The sequence below is a fragment of the Thalia democratica genome, chromosome 5, assembly GCF_965202585.1.
Source record: "Thalia democratica chromosome 5, ktThaDemo2.hap1.1, whole genome shotgun sequence".
Lineage (NCBI taxonomy): Eukaryota > Metazoa > Chordata > Thaliacea > Salpida > Salpidae > Thalia > Thalia democratica.
In genome coordinates, this window is record NC_139169.1 from 40119279 (window position 1) to 40143762 (window position 24484).

Below are 24484 nucleotides of genomic sequence, written 5' to 3' on the forward strand. Positions count from 1 at the left end.
ATCTACCAAAACGCTTTAAGCAAAAGCAACTTCCATCATAAGCTCGAATATAATCCAACAATTAATAACAACAAAGCAAAAAACAGAAAAAGAAAATGTATATTTTACAACCCACCTTTCTGTGAATCAGTGAAAACCAAATTCGGAAACCTCTTTTTAAAACTGCTTGACAAGCACTTCCATAGAAGTTCCACCAAGATATCATACTGTTGTTCCCCAAACATTAAAGCACTAATAAGTGGACATAATAAGAAGCTGCTAGAAAAACCACACATAGAACCGAAGCTATGCAACTGCAGAAACAGAGAGCAATGTCCAGTAATGAACAAATGTAAATTAGAAAATGTAATATACGAAGCAATTGTCTCATCTGATAAAAATGAAAGAATGTCATATATTGGATCCACCCGAAGAGCATTCAAAAATAGATTGTACGAACATAGAGTATCATTTCCAAAACCCAACAAGAAGAAGCCCGCCAACTGTACACAACTCGCCAACTACATGTGGAAATTGTTTGAAAGAGGCGAGAAATCCACTATTGAATGGAAAATTCTCAGACAGACAAAATGCAGATTTAAACCAAACTTCATGTGCTCGCTATGTAACCTTGAAAGACTGTTTATAGCAAATGCTAACCAAAGAAAAATCCTTAATAAAAGAAATGAACTAGTCACGCAATGCCCTCATTACCCTAAGGAATACTTTTAGTTAATTTTTTATCGCATTAACTAAGTTTATTTTATTCTATTTAATTTGATTGTTACACTGTATTTATGTTTGTATTGTGTAAAGATTTTGTTTTAAAGTTACAACACTCCCGTAAAAAGACCATTTATGTTTTCTAAAAATCCCCTATAAATCTTAGTATTTACATTTTTTCCAAAGCCTAATATACTAAATGCTAAGTAAATAAATTTTCAAAATATATAACATCTATAGTTAATAAATTATTTAAACTAAAATTACCTATATTTCATTTTAATTTAATTTAACTTTAAAATTTAACTTTAGTAAACTACATATTAATTAAAACTCATTTTAAATGTAAATTTTATTTTTATTTATGTGTGTATTTTTATTTCCAATTCATCGCCCTGTATACTTTTGTTTTCAGCTTTTTTTAGCGTCTGATGAACTGCTCTGCAGGGAAAGGGCGTAACGCAATAAAAGTTTAACAATAAATTTATATAATTTTTTTATCATCTAAATATCTAAGTCTTTAGTAATAAGACAATCAATAAAACGAATATAAAGTTAAGTAACTACAGGTAAAATAAATTGAGATTTAAGCATTAATTTATCTAATACTACGATTAGTTTCGTAAATTGAAATTTTGTGGAAAACTTACAGTAAATTAATACAATAAAATACCTTTTCAAGTAACTGCATTTAGCAATTTTTCCTACAAATTTAATCAAAATAAAATTTAAGACGAGTAAACGAAGTACTATATGTGTCTAATTTAATTGTAAAATGCCTGCTTTAAAAAACCTAGCTAAATTTTGAAAATAAAATCATCAAAAGATATCTATCATTATCAAAAATAAGTTAAAGAAATATATAAAATTCTTTAAAGTTTTGGATAAAATTATTGTATATTAGTAATTAGTAATACAAAAATAAACTAACGAAGCTTAAAAAAAAAATTTGAATAACTGTTTTGTTATATCTGTGAAAATACTGTAATATAGTTGTAGCTACTTCTCAAAAAATATGTAATGTACTATTGTGTTTGTTTTATTGTGAAAGCTTTTAATTTTATGTTTTTTCAGTCTTTTATTTATTCTTACTTTGTTTTCAAATCTGTTTAACAAAAGCTAGTTAAAAAATGTTAAATGTAAAAAAAAATAAATATTATATAATCAAAAGTTTTATTTTTATTTTTAGTTGTTTAGTTATTAGTATGTACATTTTAGATCTGTTTTTTACGCTTCAAAATTTTACATACTAATAAAAATTTTAACTACTTGTTTTTGAAATTAATCATCATAGTTTTTTTAATATGTTAAATGACGAAATATCTAAATTAAAAATGGCAACAAGAATAATTTTGTGTGAATTAACGTACTTCAGTATAGTAGAAAATCATAATACAGTGTAACAACAGAAACTTTTCATCGTCAAAATTTAATGAATATTTGATTAATTTCAATATCCTCTGTTAGATCTTGAAAATTCACACAATAAAAGTATATTAATTTCAATTAAAGAAGAAATTACTTTAAAAGACATTTTACTTTTTCACAACAAAAAGTTCTAGAAGCAAATTTCACGGTTTAGATATGTATAAAAAATATTTCATAGTACACCTTCTAAATTGCTTTTATAAATTCCCATGAAAACATCAATTTTCTCTGTCTAACTTCCAACTAGAATCTTTTAAAATTGCAAACTTCATGATTTTGGTGGGAAATAACTGGTCTGAGAACTTTGTTACTTTGCCGTCATTACATGCTGAATAAGATGAATATATACATTAGTTAATCATATAAAATAAATCATTAAAGGTTAGAACATATTATATTTTAAACCTTATATCGTTTTTTAAACTTATTAAATGTATTTATTTATTTCAAGAAAGGTTAGTTAAGTATTAACTTTTTAAGAAATTTTGTTACTACACTTTATTCTTAACCAAAAAGTTTTAGTTTTTACAAAGTTTATTTAAAACTCTCGTGTTAATTATACTTATATTATATAGTTATATTATGCATAAGTTGTATAAAAATAAACTTTCAGTTGAAGTTTTGGTTAAATTTATTTTCATTATAGGTGCTTTTCACTAGTACTTACTGAGTCTTTGTTTCAATATTTCTGCTTTGATCAAAACAATAAACTTTAATAGATAAAAGAATGAGTTTCATAAACTAAATATTAAGATTAAACTTTTACTATAAATTATTTATTTTTATTTGATTTCGATAGCTTTTAAAAAATATAACTAAACCTCAATAAATAAGCATACTAAACTATAATTAAAAAAAAAATTACACTTTAACGCTTTGTAATAAAAGAAAAAAATAACTTAAATGTTTCAATGTTTAACACATAAAAATTAATTTCAAGCATTGTCTTTATTTTAACACAACAGTATGGTATAAGTTTTATATAAATAAATAAATAAATAAAAAGTAATAAAGTAAGTTTTGTTTTAATTGAATAGAAAGTATAATATAAACATTCTTTTAAAACAAAGTATTGAATAGTAACCGTTTTCAAAACATGATTTTAATTTAAAATAAGAGTTGTTTAGGAAAATTTCTCTAAATCAATAACGTTGCTTAAAAAAAAAATTTCTTAAAAATTAGAAACTTTGATAATTGATTTTATTTATACTGCAAAAAAAATGTTATTTTTATGCCAACGAAGTATTTAATATAAGTCGTTCCTTTTAATTCTAAGTGATATGACAAATATTGTTAATGTTGTGCGATACTGTAACAATAAAACTTTTATAAACAATTTAGTTATAAGCCCGTAAATAGATTATTTTGATTTGTTGCTTTTTTAGATCAATGCAAAACAATAAAAGTATTTTATTTATTTTAGAAACGGGCGTTACTTAGTTATAATTATACTTAAAACAAAAAGTATTTAAAAAGTAAATTTAATATAAATGTTGTTTAAACTTTACTATATTTAAAGTATTTGTATGCAATCAAAATTTACACCTTGTTTTTTTATTTTTGAAAAATTTATCGAAGTGAATTTAAAAACAGAATGTCTCGGAAATTGCTTTAGTTGCAAAATTAAAACAGTCAAAAAATTTTTAAGATATAAAATAAGTATTAATTTCTTAAACTTTGAGTGAATTATTTAGATATACCAACAGACTTTTAACAAAAACAAGTTTTTAAGCTAAATAAACCTTTTGTTTATTTGTTAAAAATAATCTTTTTTAATAGTATTTTTAGTAAAACCACTTTAAGAGTAAAAACCTAGTAACAATTTTAATAAATTTAACTGAAATAAAAACTTAAGAACATAGTAAACTTATATTAAACATTATTTTAAAAACAGCTGTAATTCGATAGACTAAACATCATCAAACGTGTTTACTTCTGAATCAAGTTTTCAGATTGACACTTAATAAGAAGCCTGACGTAAAATCGGCGGTATCAAGTACCTTTCCGACAAAATTATAACGTAATTAAAGTTTAAAAGTTTACATATAGTCTAGTATAGCAATGCACTTACAAACAATTTACCTAAAATGACAATCAAAACTTCGCTGGTAATTCCAAATTTTTGATACGTTATTTTTACGTAATCAAAGCAGATCTAAGGTATTGATTGCAGCTTTTTTCATCCAAAAAAGTAATTAAAAATTTTTAAATGTTTTTGTGTGTTTTTAAGTTTTGTTATTTCCAAGCACTTTAGTTTTAATATAAATAAAAAATATTTATGTTATTCATTATCGAATCAAGTCATGTTTAATACTATATTTTTAAATAGTATTTTCGACCATAAATTTTATATTTTATATTTAGTTTCCTTAATAAACTAAGCTACCTACTTAAAAACTAAAAAACAAAACAGCTTTACTATACTTTAGCTTACAAAAAATGTTTGCATTTAAACTACAACTTGCATTCCAATTTTAAATTGTAAAGAATTCTAAAAATTAAGTATACAGTTTCTTACAGCTGTATTTAAAAACTTACGTCATTTTGAAATGCTGTTCATGAAAAAATAGACGAAAATTTTAATTTTGAACTTGGATAATTTTTTAAAAATAATACAAAACTTGTATGCTTAAAGTTTTCTTCAACTTGAAAAAAGTATTCAGAAGTTTAATTTGCAAAACTTTTAAACTAACTTTTATAAATTATAAAAAACTTATTTGTTGTAATAAAGTTTATTATTTCTATAATTAAACGAAAGCCTGCTTAGTTAGTTAAAAGTACAAGTAAGTAATAAGAATTGCAAGAAAAAGTCATGAATTCTTACACTATAGGGCTTTGTTTAAGAAATAATTTCTTTCTAAATACGAGAAGATATTTTAATATTTTTAAATGAATATTTATTCTATGTTAAGTAAAATTTTAGAAAATAATTAACTAAAAAAATAGTTTTAAACCTTAAAAAAAACTGTCAAAAGATAAGTTTCAAAATTAAATATTTTCATTTGTTTAATTTAAACCATGCATAATATTTTCCATACTTTCTACACCTAGTAATATATCTTTTGGCCTTTTAATTAAAATTTTAACCATAATTTATATTTTATTTTATTTATAAGTCACAACTAAGAAAATAAAACGACTAGTTATAAACTTTACCGTAATTTGGAGATTTAAAACCGCACAAATATAGTCATTCACATAAAAAGTACCAAGTTTATTTTACACAAAATAGATAGTTATAGTTTTTATTTGCACTAGTTAAAATAAAAAGTAAGAAGTTTGACTAAAACTTTTTGATAAGTATTAAAATAATTAAAGCTTTTTTGTTGTGTAGCACAGCAAAATACTAAAACTTCTACTTTAATAACATGTCAAATAGATTAAGTGTGCTAGAACTGAAGTCAAGTTATACCAGAATAAAGGTATAATATATCAAGTTTTGCATAAAAACAAAGTAATCTAACTAATCATATTTAAAAAACTGATCAAAACATTGAGCATGAATGTATTACGCTCTAAGCATGATATAAACCTGTCAAAAATAATTGCCTTTCTCTTAATCTGAAATTTTATGATATAAAATCTATTTTTGTTATTTTATTTAGTTCAGACCACCCGCCATTATTATTCTACTTTAGTTCTCAAATTTACTTTTTACATTTAATACTTTTAATAATTTATCAACAGCTCAGATCCTTATGCCTGTTTACATATAAAACTCAAAACACGAAAAATAGACTTTGCTCGTGTTTGTTTTCTTTACTTTCTTCTCATTTTAAACTTTTGTTTGCTGTAATCATTGCAGAACTCAATTTTGACGATTTAAAACGATGCTTATGTTTCTCGGCATAGGTTTTACGACGTTTAGAAAATATGACGAATTGATCAAATTGTTACAGGTTTGAATATAATACGATGAATATGATTAGTTTAGACCAAGTTTGAGCGAAGATGTGTTTTTGTCAGTTTTTATTGGGCTTAATTATTTTTCAGCGCGCATTAAGTGCTTAAAATCAATCATAAAAATATGAAAACGGCTGAGGTAATGTCTGTAAAAAAGAACAAAAATATATTTATTTTTCCAAATAAAGTTTTCATATTAGTATATTAAAAAGTATTACAGTCCAACTTTTAAAAAAATAATCATTATATCAATTTTGATCATAAACTAATGAAAAATAGATTAAATTATAAAAAATTAATTAGATTTTTTAAAGGTCTAAGCGAAACAATTTGAAATTTAGTCTTTTACATTGACATGTATTTATTATCTAGCAAGTATTGATATTTTACGTAGTAAAATAATTAACCAAACTAAAATACTTGTAGTTTATTTCTATAGAAAATTGTTTGCATATGTATTTTTTTTGCACAGGGTTTTTTTTCTTTAGATTATTAAGTTTTAGCTGTTTTACAGAACCAAAAAAACACTGAAATAAACTTTTTACTTTTTAGTTTATATTTTTGTAATTTCTAATTTCATACAGAAATTACTACTATCACCTTTACTCCAACATTGTAAGCATTACGATTGGGTTTGAAACTATAACTGCACACCGGTAAAGTTTTAAGACAATCAATAAACAACATTTAAACAGTACTAAAGTTGAAAAATGCAAAATTTCAGCTAAAAAACTTAAAGTAATGCTCTACAGAAGCAACTGTAAACAAGTTGAATTCAAGATACCCATCAAAAATTTCAACTTGAATAATTCATTTGCTTCAACAAGCGACTAGATAATTTACAAGCGTTTATTACCTACGCTCTTTATCCAAATAGTTTCGAAATGACCTGTCATTACTGCTGCATTATCCATTGGAAAATATTCAAAAATAAAATGCTTTTTTATCTTGACATCTTTGTTTTTTTTTTTTCGTTTTTTTTTATGGAAGTTAACAAGTTTTTTAACAATGTTTTTCTTATTTTAGCCGATGCTAAACTACCTTCAGTTTTTTCATCGTTCATTGTCGTTATTTAGATAAGTAATCGGCATCGTTATGATGTAATAACAGGTATGAATTGCCAAGTCGTGTTTTTCAACTGTAAATCACTTTAACAGGAGTTTTTTGTGTAAAATTTTAATAAGTTAAAAATAAAGTTTGATCTTATATGTAAATAAAACAGTTAAAAATATTTTTACTATTGAAGTTATCTAAAACTTTTAACACAACGAAGAGTTTATTAAAGTTAAGTTTTTTTTTTTTTTAAATATAAGATATACTCTACAAAAATACTCTACAAGGTTAATTGCACTGTATCTGTAAAATAGTTGCACCTATAGTTCTTAAAATTATTTTGAACTTTAATAATAATTAATATTATGTTCAACTAAAAATTCGCTATTTAGTCAACCATTAGTTTTCATCCTAATTTATTATTCACTTTTTAGTTTTCTAACCTTAAAAAATGGTTTGAAAATATTAATAAAATTTCTTTAAAGTTTGTTACTTCTTTTAATACTTAGTTTAAAACCAGTGGTGGTATCGCATATATTTTTTGTGTAGATGAAAATAGATGTAGATTATAAAGAAAATAAAATACCTTAATACTCATTTCTTTTAATTTTCTCATTGCTCATCTTCACAGATTTTTAATTTGTTTTTTGTTTACGTAAATAATGTGATAACAAATTTTAGATTAATTATTATGCTAAAGTAGAAATCACTTAAAAAAAACATGCTTAAATTATAAAAAATATGAATTTTAGTTCATCGGAATAATTATTCTTTTGAAACTAATTTTCAAAAGATCATCTTAGTAATTCACAACAATACAAAATATGACCAGAATATAATCATAAATTTTGATTCAAAAATGGTAAAATTAAGTACAATTTAATTATCATCAAGAAAACTGATGCATAACCGTTGCTTCCAAAAGTTTTGTCTCCAAAATGGTTTTAGCACTACTGGTTAGAGAAAGTTCACACGTCCCAATATGAGCTATTAAAAGCTCAATAACTGTTTTAAAACCAAATATATGGACATTGAGTCATTATTGACTTCTAATAGTATCTTTTTGTACTTAATATTTAGAGGAGAGTCTTCGTTTAAGTAAAAATTCAATTTGAAATTTGCAGATATCACTTATATGTTCTGGTTAAGAATTTTAATAATTTATTGTATAAGTTCAATTTTACGTATTTAAGGTATAGAGTTACAGAAAGGGTTCACACTGAATTTTAGAAAATGTGCTGTGTTCTATAAGTTTTAAAAATTGTGTTTTCTATACAAATTTTTAACTTAATAGATGTTTACCTTAATGCCTAGTTTTCGAAATTTATAGTATACAGTTACTAATAACATAAATAACTATCTCATATTATTTATAATTTTTGCAAAATTGTTTTTGTTAAGCTTTTCTGTGGTTTTAATACAAAGTCACACATTGCAATAGTTGAACAAGTATATTTAAAACTATGCTTTGAATTTTTTTGAACTAAGTATAAACTTGTACTTGTGTTTTTAACTTAGAATAAAAAATAAATTTTACTTATGATTAGTAATTGTACTTTATCATTTCAAATCAATTATCAAAAAAATTACAATTTCACTGTTTCAAAAGTATAGCATTTAAAGTTTACAAAGGTTAGAAGTTACATTAAAATCTAAATATTGCTAATTTTACTGTACTGATGTTTATACCAATATAACTTCATTTTACATTTAAATTTCAAAACAGTATATTGCGCATTAATGAAATTCAAGTTATCGCAAATGAGAAATAAAAATTTTGTTACCGATGTAAGTGTTTCATGTGTAAATAAATATATCTAATCTTACAAAAAAAAAGTTTAAAATGCCACACATTTAGCTTGTAGGGTGGTCAAACTGTAATCTTAATTTATCTGACATTGCATTTACACGGTTTATAAAATATATGTCGTTAGTAAAAATACTCAATATAGATATGTCCTAGAGAAAATCATTAAACTGATTCAAGCTTGTCTTGATACAAGCTGAGCTTATGTACTTTTTGTTGAAACTTTAAAAACTGAAGTTTTCAATCATAGTACGTCATAATAATTTAAAGTAGTTCAAATGAGGTTTACTCTAAGCTCTTGGTAATTGGTGGTAGATAGTTACAATAGTAAAACAAACTTGTTTTTATTTCTCCATTTAAATTGTTGATAAATTGAAAATGTCATAAGCGGGAACGGGTCACAAATGAACAAAATCACTTTTACACAAGCTTTATTTATTTGGTAGAATTTATACAAAATATAAAAACAATTCTGTTATAAAGTTGATTTAAATTTATATTACGTAAAAAAACACTTATATTTTAAAACAAACACAAAATAAAAGTTTCAATACGATAATAATTAAAGTAAAGCTCTCCGAGTTCAAGTAAACTTAGAATAATTGTTTTTTACTTTTTGAAACTTTAACATTGAAAAGAAACAATATGCCTTTGAAATATTGAGATCAATAAAAGCAATATGAAAACCTTTTCATACTCTAGTCTTAGACTGCACAAGTGTGTGAAAATATATTGGTTTGATGCTATCTTCGATTTTGACATACGTTTAATAAAAAAAATTAAAGCTATAATATTTTTTTATGATATTTTTAATATTAACTTAATATTTTGCACGATGCTTCTTGAAAAAAATTAAGTTTTATTTATCTATATGTTAGAAGTAGTTTAAATAAAAGTAAACTTTTTTTTGTAGTATAAATAGTAACTTATAAAGTACAGAAAACAAGTTTTAAGAACTTGTTTAAACTTCATTATTAATTTTAAATAAAAAATTAAAAGATACAAAATTCATAAACACAACATAAAAACATAATCTAATAATATTTGCTGTTTTCCAAAAAAAAAAATCGTTATAGAGAAAACATGGTGCATAAATATTAGATCTGAAAAAAAAAGTCTCATAGTATATATGTTTATATTGAAGCATATTACATACAACATAGTTAATAATAAGGTAATTAGTTTTAGAAAATAAAGGTGTTTCAATTGTAAAAATAAAAAAGTTATATTTAGAAGTAGCTTCCGACGATTATATCATCAAGTTATTAGAAAAAGTTAAAATAATAGTTTGCACATAGTTAATAAGTCTTAAAGAAAGTACCACAAACACTTATTTTGTTTTTTTTTATAAATTTGCTACGTGAAAGTGCATTTGTTTCATTTTTCTCAAATAATATTTTGACGCTTATTTGTTATTACACAACAAAGTACTTTGTTCACAAAAAAATTTAGTATTAAAATCCAGTTTTTTTGTGACATTTTTGTTGTGATCTTGTTTCAATAAATAAATTAAAAAATATTAAAAAAATAAATTTATAAGATTTGTTTTAATATCAAAAAAAGTAATGTTAGTAAGTTAAAATTTGTTCAAGTTTTATATCTTATATATTTATGTGCACTACTAAAATCTTCCCTGCATTTGTTGTTTCCACAAACAGATTAGCGTTAAAAGTGTTCTCAAGTCTTTAGTAGATAAAACAAAATTAGTAAAACCTCTTAGAAATTTATATTTGAATTCAAAGTCAAAATAATTGTCGAGGGTTTGGCCAACATCAGTCGGGTAGCTTCGGATTTTTCTGTATTATTGTTTTTTAATTTTACTTACATCTAGATTACATTGCCTTAAAATTTAACTGCAAAATAAATGTTGTGGTTCAAAATTTCATAAAGACAACTAATGAACGATATCTAGGTAGTTTTTAAATTTTATAGTAAGAAGTTATTTTATACAAAAGGTACCTTTAAAACATTTTAAGTTAAACAAGTGTCATTAAAAAAAAATAGTTATCAAATACATTTATGTTTAAATACGTTACTCAAAAAAAATACAAAACCAATAAATTGTATGTTTAAACGAGAATACAGTTAACAAGTTATATGTTAATTTTTTTATTACGTAATCGTTAACAGCTAGTTCAATACAACTTCAAGAATAGTATTATAAAATACTAATACAAAATATATAAGTTTTGTACTTGTTAATGTTTACAATATAAACCTTCAAATTATTAACACATCCTAGACGCCAGCTGTATACAAACCAATCAGAATGAAAACAAAAGCTATTTTTGTTAATTTTTATTTTTACCAAACAGCTTGATACAAAGTCTAACTTTTACCAAGCATATCATCTGCTAACGAGAATAATATTGCAACAAGTCGATCTCGAAAATCGGTTTACATTACCAGAAACAATTGATTTAAAACTGAGATAAATTATCACAGCAATAAGCAGTTGACGGCCACCTAGGTTAAAATATCACGGTGGTCTGTGGTAAGTTGTATTAATAGCGATCTTATTAGCCGGTGTACTTATTATTTATGCCTATAAGGGCGAAAAAAAGTTATGGAAACCGACGCAGCGATCAACTTTTTCGTTGACTAATTTAGAATTGTTCTTGTGTTTTTTCGTTGAATTTTTTCTGAGATTTTCATTAACGTGTAATTTCGATGTTGAAGGTTACCCTGCTCAATGCTTGTCGTAAACTTTAATCCGATGTAGTAACTCGGTAGACTAAGACTATAATTACTACATTAAAACATTGTCAAGGATTTAAATTCATAAATCGTGTTCATATATATATTGATTTTATTTCAGCAGCGAGTTTTACATTTTACACAACATGTCTTGTTAAAATAAGATCATTTTATAACGAAAAGGTTGTAAAATGCATTTGAAACTAGTGAACTAAATAAACTGATAGTTATTTAAAAGTATAATTTTATTCTGTTTTTATGGAATTTATGCTGTTGTTTTCAAAAAGTAACCTGTTCTACATTAAACAAAGTTTTTGATATTTAGCCTAGTTATGCAAAAAACATCTAAAACCTAAAACTTTAAAAAAGTTTGAGTCTGTATAAAACGTTTTCAATAAATAAGTTTTAATGATTTTGAAAAAATATGTAAATTTTTAATCAATTAAATAGTTATTTTTTCAACAGTTATCATTTAAGTTTTGATCTAATGACTGTTCATGCAGTTTAGTAAACTTGTAAACTGTTTTATACAAATACAAATTTTTAAATAAAAACGATTATTAAGTTTTGATAAGATATAGATCAAGAAAACTTAAGTTTGAAAACAAACATTTTTTGAGAGTAGGTTGAAAGTGCTTTACAAGCTCTGTAATAACAAATAAAACTGTTTAAACTTTATAAACATGATAAAGTCATATGTCGAACGTTCACAGAAAAATTTAATCAAGCATTTTATTTTTATAGCAGTTTACTAATAACAGACGACAGCTAAAATTATATCACCGCTTTGATTTGTGTTTATAGTTAACTTACAAATTGTATGTAAAAACATCTAATCTAAGGTTATCTTATATTGTTAATTTATTTTCCAAAAACAACTTTTAAAACTTTATAAGCAATTAAATTTGATTACAAAAAACTTTTTAATACTATTCTTTTTATTGATAGTTTAAATAAAAATCTTATAATCATAAAAGTACCATTTAAAAATATATAAATACAAAATGGTTGTTTTAAATACTATTATAAAAATTTCCAAATTTGCTTTTAAACTTTATGTTTTAAAATAACGTATAGTTAAATATACGTTTATATATTGTAAAAACAATTAAAACAAGCTTAAGCTAATTATTTAATAATTATAGTTCAAAATTATTATCATAAAAAAATTGATGATTTAACAGCTTTAGTTTAAAATTAAAATCCATTTAAAAAACTAATCAACTTAGTAATAATAATGTTTTGGATTTGTTTACACAAATGTTTGTTATTTGTGAAATTTTAATTTAGAAAGTAACCTTTTGGGTTTTGTTGTTTTAATTAAAGCTTTTGTAGAATTTTGTATTTAGAGAAAAAATTTTTATTTCCTAAAAAGTATTACTTAATTATGAGTATGTACATAATTAATGTAAAATTTTTAGACTATATTTAAAAGCACAGTCTAAAAATAACTTCTTTAAGGTCATTAAAAAAATAACCACATTTGTTTTTTATATCACAGAATAGATTTTTTACAAAAAAAAAAACATCAACAAAAATCTACTTAAATAATAAAAGTTAAACTTGTTAATATTTTATACTTACAATGTTTGTTAGCTGCACAGTTTTGACGTATAAGGTTGAGACACATCGGAAGTTTTTATTTGACACATCGTTATTTTTAAACTTGTGAAGCAAACATATTTTTCTGCCTAGTTTGTCATGAACTCTGTATGCCAGTATACTATAATAAAAAATGTATTATAAACAACATTTATCAAAGACGTATATTAATCTAAAAACTTATGTTTTGTAGTGATACAGTTAAAAATGTATAACTGTTTTTATTAAGGCTATTCTTTAAATACTTTTGTGCTTTAGATTTTCTACTTTGAAAATTCACAATAGACGTCGTTTGTAAAAGATTTTTTTCAAGGTTTGTGAAAAGAAAACGGCATTTAGTAATATTTTTATTACATAAAGTTTAAACATAGCAAACTCTAAAAATTTTATGATCGATAAGTTTTATATTTTTCTATCAAATTTTTCTTAAACATTTACAATATAAAAAACATTTAACAAATGCCAATGGCTAAAAAAGTATAAACTTTTATCAAAAATAAACTTCTATAAAATATTATTATTTCATATTCGTTATTTCATATTTGCATACTATCAAAACTCATAGAGGTATTAAAGAAAGTTTAACCAAATATTTAGGTATATTCAAATTTTTATAACTCTCAAAACGCATCATATTAATGTATCAAACTAATTTTAGTTTAAAAAACTCAAGAAAAGTAAAGTATGTGTAAAATAGTATTTAAAGCATTTCTAAATTGACTTTTTACTAAAACTTGATAAAAAATTAAATTTAAGATTAGTAAAAAACAACCACAAGTGCCGCAACAGATCAGTCAAAAAGAAAAACGTATCAAAGATAAAGAGAAAGAAAAAAGGAAAGTAGTAAACAATCACCTCACTGTAAAAATACAATTTAGCTTAGCGTAGTGCAGTAACCTAACTTTGTGAAAGGTTTACCCTCAATTAGCAGCAATGTACCATTTACAACACCAACAAGCAGATAATATGCAGCAAGCTAGTCGCAAGAGTAATTACCAGAATGATGGTTTCCCAAGATGTTCAGATGTTAATCACAATGCTGTAAATGTTTCGTACAACAATAAAGGTTTGTACTTAACATAGAATATATACTCTACGAAAGATATTTTGTTTAAATGTATGAAAATGCTTGATTGTTTTTGGAAACTATTCTGAATCATATACGTTTGATATAAAAACAAAACCGTATTTTTAAATTTCGTCAACTAATAACATAAATAATTTTTTTTGTTAAAACATATCTGTAGCAGCGATTAATACAGTTGTAATTAGAAAGAATACTTGGTTGTAAGTACTATGAAAATTGATTTAATAACTTTTTGTTATCTTATATAAATTAACATAGCTTAAAAAACAAGCAGCAATTAAGTTGGTTTTTGAAAACTTTCAATGTTCTAAACTAAAAATTGCTACTTTTCTTTAAATGAAAAAGGTTTTTGTTCTTGATGTCAAAAAGTTTTGCAAAAAATAACATTTAATTTTCAATTAGTTTTAAAAAAGAGGCAAAATTTTAGTATTTTTTTTGTTAAAAGCATTAATAATTTTTTTTTAACCACTTAAAATGCTTTTGTTTTTGAAAATAATGTAACTTTAAAAATATTACGTCGCAAAATAAAGGAAGCAACTTCACTTTTTCTATAAACACAAAACAACTTAGTCATTTTTAATGAAGACTTTTAAAACTAACTTGTATTGACTAGATATATTGTCTAACATCGTGTTACTTTTGTTGTTAAAAGAGTTAAACAGCTTTAATTTTAGCAACTTTTCATTAGGTATTTCAAAACTAAGTCATTATTAATTCAACATACAAGATTAAAACTGCACTTTTTCAAGAAAACGTCGAGATTTTTTGTTTTTTCTATCATGAGACGCTAAGCCTGTTATGTTGTTTACATGAAAACAAAAAGACAAAAATAAACTTGAATTTAGAAGTTTAACTTACAAGTCAAATACTATTTTTGAAAAAAATAATTCAAACGATCACTTTTCTGATGGTAAGCTGACATTTAAACGAGGCGATTAAGTTAATACGCGCAAAGGTAGAATGCTCCTCAATGTTTTCAATATTAACCATATGTTGTGGCTCTTTTTCAAAATGGCTTCTATTGCGCATAAACAAACTTCGCTGATAAACTGAATGATTAGAAGTTCGTACTGTAGAACGTACTATGTAAAAAACGAAGTTAATATTTTAAGTTAGTATTATAAATTGAGTTTTCTAAATATTTCTTATACAATTTTAATTAGTTTTGCTGTACTAATGAAGTTTATCTATTACATTTAAAAGGTGTTGTACTCATAAAAATATTAGGTATTAAATTTTACCAAAACAACCTTAGTGCAAAATATTTCATGAAATAATCAGTTTTTATCTTTTAGATTTAAAAAAACTTATTTTTTTTCTGTTTATAAGTAACAAATAGACTACTGAAACATACTTATTTATAGTAGTATTAATTATTTAGCAACTACTGCTACATGATTCAAAACGAGATGTTGTTTTTATGTAACAGTTATAAATAATTAAACTTTTGTTAACTTCCTAATGTGTTCTTATATTCACTATTTTTTAAAAGACATATGTGAACCTATTATTTAAATAACACTTAAATATTTTTACTACGAATAAAGATTACTTGAACATTTATTGTGATTTGTTGAATGGTTTAAAAATATATCTTTAAAAGACTTTTTTGTCATAATTAAGAATAGTTTTTTTACTAAAGTCTCATATAGTTTAATATTCTAAATACTTTTTTTTTTGAATACTATCTGAATGATTAAATAATTGTATAATTTACAGCACTTTATACTTTACTTTTAGACAAAATATTTTGACTTCAATGTTAAAATTATTTATTAAAATTTTATATATAAACTATCAAAAATTATTTAAGACAAAAACTTTTGTCATTAGGAAAAATTAATATAATTACGATTAACTTTTGATAATTCTTTACAGTTACAACTCAAAAGACTACGGACGATAATGCTATGGTGTCAAAAACCAAATATGAATCAATGGCTTCACAGCTATCAACACATTTTAAGATAAAAGGTACTTAGTTATTTAACAATAATTAATTAAACTTTCATTTATTTAAAAATTTCAGTATTACTATGCTAAGGTACATTCGAAATTAGATGATACTTTTTAAATTACAAACAGTTGTTACAGTAACCTCTCGCATCTTTACGGACTCGTGACGTTACGCACTCTCGTTTAGTTACGCATTTTAGAATTCTAAAAAAATCAAAAACTACAATTTTTTATTTTTTTATATTGCAAAAATTTGGTTTATTGTATATTTTTAATTTAAAATATGTTTTTAAAAGCCAAATCACCTCTCTATATCTTTAAACTTTGTAAACTTATGTTCCTTGACTAATTAATAGACATTTAGTTGTACATGATTATATCAAATTAAAGCACCAAATGCATATTTTTGTAAAAAGCTATAGAAATAAATTATAATATAGACACCACACCATTTCTTAATTGTAAACAAATGATTAATAATAAATTGAATTCGCTAAGTAGGATAGAATATAAATGTTAAGTACCAAATAAGTCACATACAATTAAACATAAAGATAAAATCTACTTATTATTAATATTAGTAAAATTTTTACATTTTTATTTTTTATATAGATTTAAATATTTTATATTTTAATATATGTAAAGTTTTGTCTTTTATTTACATATTCATAAATAAAGTAAACAAATTGTTAAAAATGAAAAAGTCCCCAGTCTGCTTTTAACTAGATGCTATATCAAAAAACATCCATTATAGTAGGTATATTTGGTACCTCTCGTATCTTTACGATCTCTCACATCTTTACGAACTTTATCTGTGGACACAATGTGCGTAAATAAGCGAGTGGTTACTGTATATAAAAATATATTATAAAAATTATCCAGTTTTTTGTCAATAAGTAATATTTAAACTATTAATTTAGTAAAATTATCCAACATAATTTTTCATATTTATAAATTTGACTGCTAACAAACGCTTCAAGAGTAATGTAGTACGGGATAAAAATAGTCGGGTTTACAATTTGACGATTGTCAACAAGCAGTCTTGTTGCTACGAAGATGAATAATTGCTACGGACCGCCTTAGTGGCTCCCAGATTCTTTCGTTTGTTGCCATGACAACACGATAACTTTGTGAATAAAGCGTGTAATGTATCCAAGTGTGCAACATCTGCTTATTGCTTAGCAACACATCCCCGGGGCTATCAAGTCGTTGCTATGCACCTGATAACTTATGCTGATTGGCCGTTTAATTTAATGCTGTGTGGTCTAAAAAAAATTCTCGATTCATACAAAAATATATTTTTTATGTTGTTTTCAAAACAAATTATTTCAAAAAGGTATCATAGAAAAAGACCACAAAGCCATTTGATAAATTAATAAAATTCCCTCAATTTGTCATTTATGACATTTTGTATTTCTTTTTTTTTTAATATGGCGAAGGTACACATCAATAACTTATTTAATCTAAGACCGCAGAAATCAAGTCTAAACGAAGATTACAGAAAATCAAAAACTTATAAATATTCCATTTAAAGTAGTTAGGTTATCTTTATTTAAGATATGTCAAAAATAACAAATCAATTAATTTTATAAAATTATCAAGTTTTTGGGTGGTCTATAATACTGTATGATAAAACTTTTTAGAATATTGATTTATATCTATAAACTTTATTTGGTATATATTTTTGCATCCACACATACATAAACTGTTTCAAAATAAAATTCAAATAATAAATATGATTTTATCTTTATCCTGATGTTTTATATTAGTTAAAATTTTTTAAACATTTTATCACTTTTTTATTGTAATATGATTTATAAATGAAACTACTGACTATTATTGTTACAAAAGATGTAAAAAAAAAAAACAATGTTAACGAAAAATATGTTCTATCTTAGTAATGGGTGGTCCATTTTTATTAAGCAAGAGAATGTTTCGTTAAATCTTGTTTACGAAATATTTCACCTAATCTAGTTTTTAAAATGAAATGCTAATTTTTTTGGTATACATATTTATGTTTATCAAATTATCTGTTTTAAAGTTGTTTATGTAATAATTTTAACTAAAGTTATATAGCGTAGTTTCTTGCTTTTCATAGCTCCGTTGAAGTGTGTTAACTTGTTTACACACAGAAACATATGTTAGTGTAATAAAGAAAGAATGCTGTTTAATTTGTTATTGTTATAGTAATTTCATTTATTTAACTAATTGCAAATTTGTATTCAAAATAATTTGAATTTTTTTTAACTTAATGAAGTACGATAACTTAGTGTTTTTAAAGTTTTAATCAAATCGATACTACGTTCACAAAAAAAAAAAATCTTTGTAAAAGAAGAAGTTGTGTAAAATTTTACATTGATACCTTTAAAAAAGATTGAGAAGTTGCTTAATAAAAAAAGCTCATTTTTTAAAACGTGGTTTGTTTTTGTACGTTTAAAGTTTTTATCACTTTACTATAGAAAAGTAATAACAAATTAAATATAATAAGCATTGTTTTTATCAGCCATTTGATATAATTCTTTTTATGTTTGTAATAATTCTAGTTGTACTAGACGTTATTTTATTTTCAACAATTTAACAATAAATAATTAAATAAACATCTTTAAAAATAAAGTTTTCAAAACATAGCACTAAAGAAAAATGCTAGACTTATAAGTTAAATAAAGTTTTATTGTAAGTTTCAAAATATATTATCAGCCGACTAAGTAAAAAATTGTCTATTTGATTGAAAGCAAAAACAACTGTATAGAGTTCACATATATCAAGTTAGAAATTTTTTTAAACACTTTTAGAACCGACTGAAACTGTATCTTGTTGCTAGTTTATACCAAAACAAAAGAACCAATCAAATTACAAAACAATCGAAAGGCCACAAATTTGCAATGTTTAACCTTTCAAACCGTTCACTATTCAAGGTACACTATGAAAAGCCGCTAAATTGGCCGCCTCACCCCTGAGATTGTTTATAGTTTTTAAGGGGTACAAAACCCGTGCTTAACAGTGCGGAATTTCACCAAATACAGCTGTTTAAAGGTGACTTTCTCAGTATATACGTTGCGATGTATCGACTTAATTGAGTTACTTTGGTGAGAAAATTTGTTTGTTTGATGGGGGAATTCGAGTCTTCGGTATTTCAAAGTTTTTTTTTTCTAAACCATAATTGAAAAAAAAGATTGACGGCTATTGTGAGAGTTCATTGGCTCATCAAGTTTTGTTTGAAATTATATTATCACTAAAGTGTTCACAATATATTTTAGAACATTTTAATACCTTTTTGAAAAAAAAAAGTTAGAGTATATAAATTATAAAAACTTAAACGAGAATCATATAAAAAAATTTTTTTTTTTCATTTTTTGAATGGTCTGTTCAAAACATCTAGAAGTCAATTACTTCTGATTGTAACCCAGCTTGTAATTATTTACTCACTCACACGGCAACACAATATACATTGAAGTTTAACACGATCTAAACGTTTATGTGTTTGTTATAAAATAAAGTTTTATTCCTCTCTACAGCAAGTTGAAAACATGTTAAACCGTTAAAGAGTTTACAGTAATAACAGCATTTTCGTTTGTCGTGTCAGCGTTCAAAATTACTGTACATCAATTTAAAACTTACTTGTTAAGAAAATCCAGCTAATAGTGGAATTTGTCGATAGTTAAGGTAAAAACAAGTATTATATTTTCTCTGTGCTAAAACAAATCGCTTTAAAGCGGCAATATCGACAACTACAAAAAGTCCTGATTTAATTTATAAAAGTAAATAACACGTGGTGTTATGTTCTTAAGTAAGAAAAAGTACAAACTGTTATGTTTTAGATTAATTAAACAAAGTTTTAAACAACTAGATTAGGTGTCACATCTACGAAAAGCAGTGTAAAAATAGGAACAATTTTAATTTGTTATTCTATAAGTATTTTTGAAAAAAGTCATTTAAACAAGCTACAAATTTAAAACTTTTGCTGTAGTTAAGTTGTAAACTTAAATTTAAGCCTAAGAAAGCTTGTAATTTCTAGGGTCTTAACTAGGTTTGTTCAAATCTTGTATCGTTTAAATTTACTTTAGTACTGTGATGATATATTATGTTGAATGTTTATAATTCATCTTTTATTTGTATAAAAAGTCTAATTTAAATTTTCTACTTACTTTTTGTTCATAATCTAGCGTTCTTTGATTAAAATATTTGAGATCCATGAAGAAAAATTTTTCTAAAACTTTTTCACAAATATTGAGCAATTTTATAGTTAAATTTAAATTTTAAAAGATGTAAAAGTTCATAGAAAATTATTGTTAAATATTTTCTGTTTAAAATAAACCACATGAGAATATATACAATATTTTAATTATTATTGAAATATATTTTCGTTATATTTTACAGCCGAACCGAAATCTCCTGTGATGGTATCTAAAGAATTCATATCTGATCAGCCTGATTTCAGACAACAAAGACCTGACAGTTTTAACATAAATCACAACGAGTCTGGAAGTTGTACAACACCACAACTATCTGGAAATAAAGAATTCAGACCTGCAGCTTTTCAGAACTCAAATTCAAAATCTCAAGTGACCAGTTATTATAGCGATCAAGCTGCAGTTCAACTTAATTCAAAATATACACCTGAGATGGCATCCGAGAAAAGAGATACAAGAAGTATTCAAGTCGATAACAACAGTAATCAACACAATAAAGAAGATAGAAAAGTTAGAAGCAGACCACATGTTGAAAAATCAATAAATACTTTCGAGTATTCAAGCAGTAACACTTCATCTCAAAGATTTGAGTGCAGAACTGAAAGCAAGCAGACAACAGGAGGGCCAAGAAGCGGTTCGTTCCAAATGGAGCACAGCAGAAGGCAAGTATCAAGTGAGTCAAGCGAAAGGAAGAGAAGCAGAGATCAGGAATACATGGAGCCGAAGAAGCGTGCGAGGACAGCTTTTACTCCGGAGCAGATCAAAACACTGGAGGACGAGTTCAACAGAAACAAATATCTTGCTGTTGGTAGAAGACTCGAACTATCTAAGAAGCTCAGTTTGACCGAAACTCAAGTTAGTTGTTTATATGTTGTTTTACTTGAACTATTTAGATTGTTCTGGTTTACGATATCGTTTTATTATCATTACAGTTAAGCAAAATCCACTTTTACTGTTACTACTAATATGAATAATAATAATAAAGTTTATGACCATATACAGATATTAATTAGAATAATTTTAAAAGTATTTTATTTTAAAATATTCGAATTTTCACAGATAAAGATTTGGTTTCAAAACAGAAGAACAAAATACAAACGAGAATATCTTAGTGAGTGGGAAGTTCTTAATCACCAGAAGTTTCTCGCGATGCAGGGTTTCTATGGCAGCGGTGTCCATAGCAACATGCTGATGGGGGCTCTTCAGGGTCAATCTTTTTCATCCATGCTACCCAGCTACCCTGGGTTTTCTGCTCCGATACAACCAGCCAATCAAATGGAAGCTTACAAGCAACAGATGATGCGGTTAACTGGTTTCAGCGGATTGCAAAATCCCCTGTTTTCTATGACGTCACCAAGCCCTATGTTGACGCAAAAACCAAGTTTACCTTCTTTTGGAGCAACTGGTCTTCCTTTTACAGCTTTGAACCCGTTAATGAGCGCTACAAGCGGATTATCCGCTCTGGCTCAGGCTAAGAATCTGGCATCAATGACGTCACCAATAGTTATGCCCTCTAGTGTTAAAACCCCTGAAATTTCTGCTTCCCAGTCCGTTGTTAATAAAAACAGTTTGTCGCAGAGTTTGAGTTCCTCCCCTGCGAGTAGCAACGATTCAGATGGATCCCCTGACTACAACTCTGCCCTCAGCAACGCATCTTCTAGCAACCTGACTTCGGTTGACATGCAGAACGACAAGAACATTAAGCTAGCTGAGATGGTTGAAAAATATAAGCAGGTGCAAGCTGCCAGCAGGGATTTTCAAAGCAAGATGTTGCCCAATCAACCGCGACTTCTTGGTAACTCTATTTTTTCTTACAACGGACGATTCAGACCCTTTAACTTGTAAGCAGGAAAACATTAAAAAATACTTAAAACGTGATTTTAGAAATTACATCCTATAGTAACCAATGTCAGAAGATATATCTAAGATCGAATTAAATCAGCTCAAAAAAAATCTGACAATCATAAGGAGAAAAAAAAGACTGATGTTTTACTAATTGTTGATTTTTTTCTGTATGTAAAAATATTAAGTTGTTTAATATATTTAAAAACTTAATAATAAATAATTTAAAAAATATTACCAATAAAGCTTTATATTTTTAAGATTGCTAATTACTTAATAAAAAAAGGTTTTATATCTGACATAAAAAGTTGAAAAGTCAAACTATTTTAATAATCAACTTGTTGAATAAAATTGTTTTATATTTTGCGTACTGTTTAGAATTTTATGTACTTAATTGAACATTTATACGAAGAAAAATAAAGTTTTGAATAATTTTTTGTTTGTAATTTTATTGATTGTTTCAACATATGTTTTTTATAAAATATTTCTATTTCTAAACTAAGTTTTTACATTCTTTATTAAAGTTTAAAACCTTAATGTAAAAGTTTAATCCAAAGTAAAGTTTGTAATATAGAAGTTTAGTCCAAAGTAAAGTTTGTAAAAGATTAATTTTTTTTAAAGGTATATTGTATAAAACATTATTATATTTCTGTACTTTCTATAAAAGTAACAAAAGTTGTAGCTGATTTACCTAAACTAATTTTACTTTCTTTTGCAAAAAAAAATTACGAGCATTGATTATCTTTTTTTTTATCGTTTACATATGTCACAAACAATATGAAAAAAAATAATTTAATAACCTTAACAATAAATAAAATGTTTGTTTGTAGGTTTACATATCAAAATAAAAAAATATTTGTTGACCAAATACATTTAACACATTCATTTATAATAAATTAGTTGCTTTATGTCAGTAGGGGGTTTAATAAATAATAACTATAACAATAGTTGTTTTTGAACATTAAATATTTTTTTAGAAAAGGGTATATTAAGAAGTTAAATTTAGCATTTTGGAAAAAAAATAAGTTGTGTTTATTGATAACCTAATAAAAGTTTTAATCTAATAATAAATTCAAAATATGAAAAAGTAGTAGATAAAAGCCAAATAATGTACTTTAAAAGCTTAAATGTTAAAAAACGAACTAAACACAATATTTTTTGTTTTATTTATATTATTCAAAAATCAATGACTACTCGAAGTAGTTAAAAAAGTAAAAACTTTTTTTTTTAATTTGAAAGCTTTGTTCATACAACACTGGCTTCTTTTGAATGCTGAATTACAAGCAATCGTAATACTAAAATATCTCACAAAACTAGTCTGTAAAGAGAAACTTAAAATTTCTTTTAGTGATTGATAAATTTAAACCGATATTCTTTTTATACAAAACTGTTACTTAGATTTTCACATAATGTAATATGTTTTTTGTTTTAGTTCGTATTAAAAGAAAATATTTAGAGTATAATCTTTGAATGAAAAAGAAAAGTTTTTTATTTTACTTAAAAAAGTTTTTGAGAGTTAGATACAACATACATTTGAGCTTGTTGCAAATTATAGTAGATTCAAAAAAAAAAGTTGTTGTTCACTAAAATACTTTTCATAGATAATACTACTATCACAGATATTACAACTTAAAATAAACTCGGTTATAAAATGTTGAGCAATAGAAATTGTAATAGACCAATTACAATGAATATTGTAAATATAAAATTTTTGTAATATACTTACTAAATATATTGGTGTGTAATAAAACTAGAAAATATTTATAAAATATACGCTGACTGCTTTGTTTGACGTTTACATATGAGCAGTTACCATTTGTAATAGTTTTAGTAGTACGCTTGAGATAAACTTTAATTTATTATTAAAATTTAAAGTAACTTGATTTTTCAAAACTTTTTCTACGTACATAGTAGAAAACTATTTTTTTTCTTAATGAAATAAACTAAAAAATAAAGATACTAAACTATATAGTTAAAATGAACCGTTAATTACCAAAGTTCAAAAAAGCTTATTCTAAAAAGTGCAGCTAGTAATTTGATGTTTATAGTTTTAGTTTATTGTTAGTATGAGCTTTAAATTGATATGAAATTTGTAAATATATTACGTAAAAGTTTAATCACAATTGCTAAAAAAATTAACAGTACAAAATTCAATATAAAACAAAAATATTACAATAAAGTTTAATCACACTTGCTAGAAAAATTAACCGTACAAAA

General features: G+C 24.7%; 1 protein-coding gene across 1 annotated transcript; it reads left to right on the forward strand.

Annotated features, from left to right (window-relative positions):
• Window positions 1-14096: 14096 nt before the first annotated feature.
• Window positions 14097-22647, forward strand: LOC145835802 (uncharacterized). Its single transcript, XM_082943521.1, has 4 exons — window positions 14097-14258; window positions 16158-16253; window positions 20613-21280; window positions 21485-22647. The coding sequence occupies exons 1-4, from the start codon at window positions 14126-14128 to the stop codon at window positions 22268-22270; spliced, it is 1683 nt and encodes a 560-aa protein (XP_082799647.1). The 5' UTR covers window positions 14097-14125; the 3' UTR covers window positions 22271-22647.
• Window positions 22648-24484: the final 1837 nt, after the last annotated feature.